This window comes from Neomonachus schauinslandi, chromosome 4 (assembly GCF_002201575.2).
Source record: "Neomonachus schauinslandi chromosome 4, ASM220157v2, whole genome shotgun sequence".
In the NCBI taxonomy this organism is placed as follows: Eukaryota; Metazoa; Chordata; class Mammalia; order Carnivora; family Phocidae; genus Neomonachus; species Neomonachus schauinslandi.
In genome coordinates, this window is record NC_058406.1 from 131,913,125 (window position 1) to 131,919,656 (window position 6,532).

General features: G+C 36.0%; 1 protein-coding gene across 1 annotated transcript in view; it reads left to right on the forward strand.

Moving 5' to 3' along the window:
• The window catches only part of ZFHX4 (zinc finger homeobox 4), a 157,307-nt gene that overhangs the window by 3,230 nt on the left and 147,545 nt on the right, over positions 1-6,532 (forward strand). The window contains exon 2 of the mRNA XM_021688376.1: positions 225-727. Coding sequence (XP_021544051.1) covers positions 225-727 — 503 coding nt within the window. The remainder of the gene's footprint in view (positions 1-224; positions 728-6,532) is intronic.

Below are 6,532 nucleotides of genomic sequence, written 5' to 3' on the forward strand. Positions count from 1 at the left end.
AATGACATCATGCCCAGTAGGAGTAATTAAAGCTATCTGATGAGGGAATTTAGAAGTTGAAAGGGATGATTGTAATTGATCCTGATTCAATCCTATTACAGCTTTTTATAGTTTAAGCTCTGGAGAAAGCACATTCCTTGTCAAGACTTTATTTTACAGATTCCTTTGTGTGTGCTGTGTTTTCTAGTCTCTATTTTTCCTTTTAATTTTTTTTTTTCCTGTAGTAAATAATGAGCTGACGCCTGAAATCCGGCTTGCCAGTGGTCAGCTAATGGGTGATGACCTGTCCCTCCTTACTGCAGGAGAGCTGTCACCTTATATCAGTGACCCAGCGCTGAAGCTATTCCAGTGTGCTGTTTGCAACAAATTCACCTCTGACAGCCTGGAGGCCCTAAGTGTGCATGTGAGCAGTGAGCGCTCCCTCCCTGAAGAGGAATGGAGGGCTGTAATTGGAGATATCTACCAGTGCAAGCTCTGTAACTACAACACTCAGCTCAAAGCCAACTTCCAGCTCCACTGCAAGACTGATAAGCATATGCAGAAATATCAACTGGTGGCTCACATTAAAGAAGGGGGCAAAAGCAATGAGTGGAGGCTGAAGTGTATTGCCATTGGCAACCCCGTTCACCTGAAATGTAATGCCTGTGACTACTACACCAACAGTGTGGATAAATTACGCTTGCATACCACCAATCACAGGCATGAGGCGGCCCTGAAGCTCTACAAGGTAAGCAGTGACATCCATTTCCCTTGGCACAGAGTGGAGAAGGGAATTAACTGTTTCAGAGCTTGGAGCACAAATCTGCAAGTTAAGAAAAGAAAGAGGAAAAAAAAAAAATAGAAGGGCAAGGTACACGGTTTCTGCTTAACATTACTAAACGTATATTGAGATACATGCAACTGGAGAGTTTATTTAAAAGATTTGCCTTATGTCCCTTTTATACCTAACTCAGTGGCGATCTTTATTGGCTTCCCAGAAGGAAAAGAACCTTCCTGAGTATTTTCACATATAAAGTAATATTGTTATCCTTCTTTTATTGATTGATTAAAAAAAAAAAAAAAACAACCAAACATAGCATCACTCTTGGCTAAGTGTTAGTGGTTGTAGGGAACAGATCACAAAAACAGTGCTACTTTGTGAATGTGTCGTCTTTTGTTTGGTGTCGAACAGGGGCGATCCAAACACAATGTGTGTGTGTGTGCGCGTGTGTGTGTTCCGTTGTTTTTCTGTAATTTTTGAGTAAACACACTCTCCCTTAGCATCAGTTGAAAGTCTTCTACTTAACTCAGTTGTTATTTTGCATGACCTTTCCCAGCTAGTCATGTTTTTATTCCCTCCACTGGGTGTGGCACAAATAAAATTGTTCATTAAATGGCAAATACACTTTTATCTTTGCTGGAAAAAACTATGCAGATGTAATGAATATGTGCAACTGGCGAGCACCATTTATTACAAAACTTGTCTTGACTTTTTCTAAGCCCTAATTACTGGTTAATTTATTTTGTGAGTTTGTTTACTGGATTGGCTTGATTGTCTTGGTTCCTGTACAAATGTAACAGATTCATTTCTATGATGAATAACTTGGTAACTTATTAAAAACTTCTTTTGTCTAGAGGATATTAAATTTCAGAAAATATTGCAAACCATTAGTCATTGTAACAAGCTCTAAATATGATTACAAAATCCATTTTGCAAGTGTTATCTATTGATTTATACTAGAAATCAGTGATAACTATACTATCAGGAGTCAACCAGTGATTATAATACCTACGGCTTTTCTAATACTATTTCAAACTATAAACACACAGCAAAAAGGGCAGATTGTGGATCTCTGGAGCAGGCGCAAGAATTATTTATTTGAGTTCAGGCTGGCGCTATTAGTTTGGGTTGTTTCTTGAAGTTCAAATTCTAGATTGACGTACTGAGTGTAAAAACCTAAAGACGTGGCATGAGAATCTGTGACATTGTTCCTGTAAGATCGGTGCTCTGTGGATCAATGACGAAAGCATTAGATTTGGGTTACACAGTTTGAGGGGAGTACAAGCCCTAATGTAAGATGGCAAGCTTCTAAGTCGATGCTGTTGAAAATATAATATAAAGGATTAATTGTATTATAATTCGTAGGCTTTACCATTCAGTTGTCAACTTTTTTTTTTTTTCCTGTTGATACCTGACCTATTAAAACTTTCAGAATACCTAGGAGAAAAAAACAAACATTAAGTTTGTATAAATAATAGCTCTCAACCCTGGGAGCTATATAGAATATTCATGAACTGTGTTTATATTCACGCACCTCCTCTAACACTTTAAATTAGCATGTTGTGAATAGAAGATATAAATGTACAAATTTTTCTATTTTATTGATCTCATGTGGGAAGCTAAAGAAAGGTAGAGTGTTACTGTTTATTTTCTCAGGAAAGGTTGTTTAATCTAATTGTTTGATGATTATTTAAATGCGTGTGTATATGTGTGCATTAAGTTTATTCATTCTTTCCTTGAGTATGAGTTGATCTCCCTCACTATCTGCAGAGCAATTTGCTAAGTGTCAGAGTTACTCTTGAAGTTTCTTTTCAGGGAGAGTTGGATGTTGCCTTGGAAAGTAACAACCAAATGAGATAAAAGCTTGAGAGGGCTTTAAAACAGAGAGAGCTTTAGATCCCAGAACCAAAGAATATATGTACTCTTGCCTTAAAAATGTTATAAAATCATATAAACATTTACTTGTCCCCCGCTCTTCTTTATTTGCTTATCTCTCTTAAATACTCAAATGTCTTTCCTTGTAGTCTAGCATCTAAAAATGATCAGCCAACAAACAAAAACATACTTTGAACAAACTTACCTTGAATTAAAAGAAGATTGAGGAGATAAATATTTGAGCTATTGAAACTTGGTATTGGACAATCGAACTATATTATGTTGTATTATCCTTCAAGGGGCATTCATTATTTCTAGTAGTAACTAGAAAAATACTCCAGAGTAGCAGTGTGTTGAGGGTGCCTTTTTGAAACTGATTTACAGAAACTGTCTGAGTCAGATATAGAGAATTTTCAAGTGTAGTAATGAGAATATTAGCATGCTTGGTCGGCTTGTGTCGGGCAAAATGAAATTGCTTCATAAGTAACATTAATTGCTTTTAAATGAGAACCTAACAAATTGGCCTGGGCCTGGGAAAAAAAAAAAATGATGGTTTGTAATAGGCTAAAATATTAAAATTAGACTTAAAATAGTTTCTGAGTTAATGACTAGACAATAATCTCCTATATAAAAATCATTTTCATTAAGAGTTTAATTTACATCATTTTGCATCGTGAATTACTCAGACTTTAAGGGAAAGTGACAAGTAGCAGTTATAAGATAAATACTGAGCTGTGAGATAACAGCTTTCCTCGTTATTGACAACATATTGATTCATAACACTCTAAATGTGGTTATGTGTCAGTTCGATTTGAATAGACCACTTTACCTCTTACATTGTCAACCTGGAGCAGTATTACTAAAAGAAGTGTGTGTCCTTATTCCAGTTTAAGGAGGTTAAAGGTTAAAGGTTAAGGGTTAGCTTAAAAGCATCATCTGCCTAGCTGCTTAACTTTAAACTGATCAATTTAATGAAAATCTGTTTTACAGATGTTGTTTTAATGTATTTGGCAGGGTTTAGGCAGCTTTAACATTAGACGTATGCTAGTAAAAATTATTTCTTTATTTGACCAGAACAACACCTTTCCTTTTATGTTTAAGGTAGAAGGCTTGAGGGTTATGGTATTTTTGGCAAAGGACCCAGAGGCAGAATGTGTTGATGATCTTTCCATACGGACTCAAAAAAAAGAATACCTTTATGTCTGTTGCTAACGATGACTGCAAAAACAAACAAAGTTGTGTTCATTTTTTTGGCAGTATTATTTGCCTTAAAATTTTTTTAAAAAGGAATTTTGTTATTGTTAAGGAAAGCTTACTCACTTCTTTAAGCAGAATTCTCTGAAGCGCTAAGCACTATTAAATTTTGATTTTTCCTCCAGAAATTTTAATGATGAAGCAAAATTGGTCTAAGAAATTAAAACAATAAAATGAAACTACAGATTGCCCTTAATCTTCTCCTTCCATGCATAAAAGTATATTTAAAGTGAGGTTAACAAATACTGAGTGCGTAGATAGCTACAGTCAGTGTCGTAAGGTAAAGTGTGCTCGTGTGTATATCTACATCGACATCTAGATCTAGATATGATGCAAAAGCAGTTTTCTTAGCTAACCACTTTACTGGATTTGATTATATTCTTCTAATTTCACACCTTTGCGTCCTCTACAAATTCTTGTCAATTGATATTCATAGAATAAATCCTCAATATTTGTAGGATGAATAAATGAATAGCCTGAGATATGTATTAAAGAAACCCTGTTACTTCCAACCCTCATTTAAAAAAAAATGTATTAAAATTGGTCTCCCTCTTACATGATCCCAAACATTTTTCTAAAGAGTCGAGTAAAAAGTTATAATGGAAACCACTTAGCACTACACATTCAAATCGAAGAAGAACAAATACAACTTTGGCCGTATTTCAGTTTTGCAGTTTAGTTTATTCTTGGCTCAGAATGGACAAGACTTTTTCCAGCCAGCTGATTGGCTTACCCCCATCCTATGCCGGGCTTGCAAATCCTCTTGCCACACCTGCATGTCAGCTGCTCTTATAATACTATATGTATTTTTAAGTGAGGTGTTCACAGCTTTGCTGGTTCAAAGTCAAAAGCTTAATTATACCAGCCTTTTTTCTTCCTGCATCCGCTAGTAGTGAAGCAGAATAGTCTGTCTGAATTCCATAATGCTATTTTCATATTTGGATTTAAAATTGGCTGAGAGCAGTGAATGAGTCTCTTGTCTCCATGGTGAGCAAAAGAACACACGTGGGATTTAGTCCTAGGTAACTTTTAGTGTAACATTTCCCCAAGGAACATTTTTGGAGTTTTCTCATTATCCATGTTATGGATGAAAGCATCCGGGTTAAGAACTAAAATCAAGGTGTGGGGGAGGGTCACAGAAGAGAGTGGAAGGAGCCACGTTGGGAAAAGTATGTGTCAAGGAAATAAAAAATGGAATAATTAGCTTCACCTACCTTTTTTGCCTTTTTTTTTTTTCACTAGTAGGAAATAATAACCCGATCAGTTTGGAATTAACAAAGAATCACAAGCATTTTCATTTCAATAGGCCTGAGTCCAACTTTGCAATTTAAAATCAAATTACCAGATATGTACCGTTTCAATTATTGAACTGTCATTGTCCCAGTGTGATGGTAAAGGAGGTCAGGAGATTGTGTGGTACACATTTGCATAAAAGTCATTGTGCAAAAGGAAATTGGAGTATGTGTGTGTATCTAAGAAACCAAAACAGGTTTTTCTTAATCTTATTCTAGTCATTTTTTTAGATGAAGAAAGCTGTTTTCAGAGATAAACAAAAGTTATTCTTTTCTGTTGCCAAACATTAACCTGAATATGGAAATTTTTACACTTTTTTATATTAGTTTCAGATTTATGTTTCTTTCTAGGTTGAAATGCACTGTGAAATTTAATTCCGGTTGCAGGATTTCGTTTTTAAAAAGTAATCACCACTCAAATTATTCTATTGTATTCTCATATAAAAAGACAAGGCAGAGGTTGAAAAAAGAGTTTCTGCGGTGGAACAATAATACATGCTCCCATAATACTTATAACTAATAAATACGCAGATCAAATGGAGAGGAGCTGGTTAGCTAATAGCAACTAATAAATCACTGGTGTTTTTAGATCACAGTGTAATTGGCCAGCCCTATCTGCTACGTCTCCTTCTGTTTTTAAGCCTGACATTTGCTGAAGCACAGCTACGTGTTATAACACGGCTACTCCAGCACAAATATGGACTTCCTCACTGCTTTTCCATGGCAAGTAATCTATTACATTGTGAGCTGAGAACCCTCTTTGTATTCCCCTGGGGGGAAAAATGACTAAACATCTGTCTATCCAAATATAAAATATATATGTTAATACACAGGCATTAGCAACTTAACTACATCCATGTCAGGATAGATAAAGTGGTTTTTAGTGTGTGAAATTGTTAACAAACCCAGACAAAATTTAAAGAAAGCCAAGTGTGCAAAGGAACCCTCCCATTTTATTTTCCCCATGTCTTTCCTTAACCACTGCCACCATCTCCCAACACATCAGGCACATGCTAGTACGTCTTCTCTGTTTCTCTGAAATCCTTACTGTTTTATCCCCCCTGGATCTTCTCTTCATGGAAATGCTCCATGTTGCAAGATTACCCATCTAATTCCCCAAAGAAAACTAGCATTCCCTTAATTAAGGGGAAAGAAACCTTTTCATAAAAGCAGAATAGTGCATCCAAAGGTATAAATGACTTTCAGGTCTTTTCCAGGGTGTATTTTGTTTTGAAGGAATTGCTTAATCTGGATGAATTTTCCAACATGTCAGGTGGGGGGGGTGCAGTGATTTTGTCAGGGGTGGGGATTGGGTTAGTGATTTTTGTCAGGGACGGGGATTGGGTTAGTG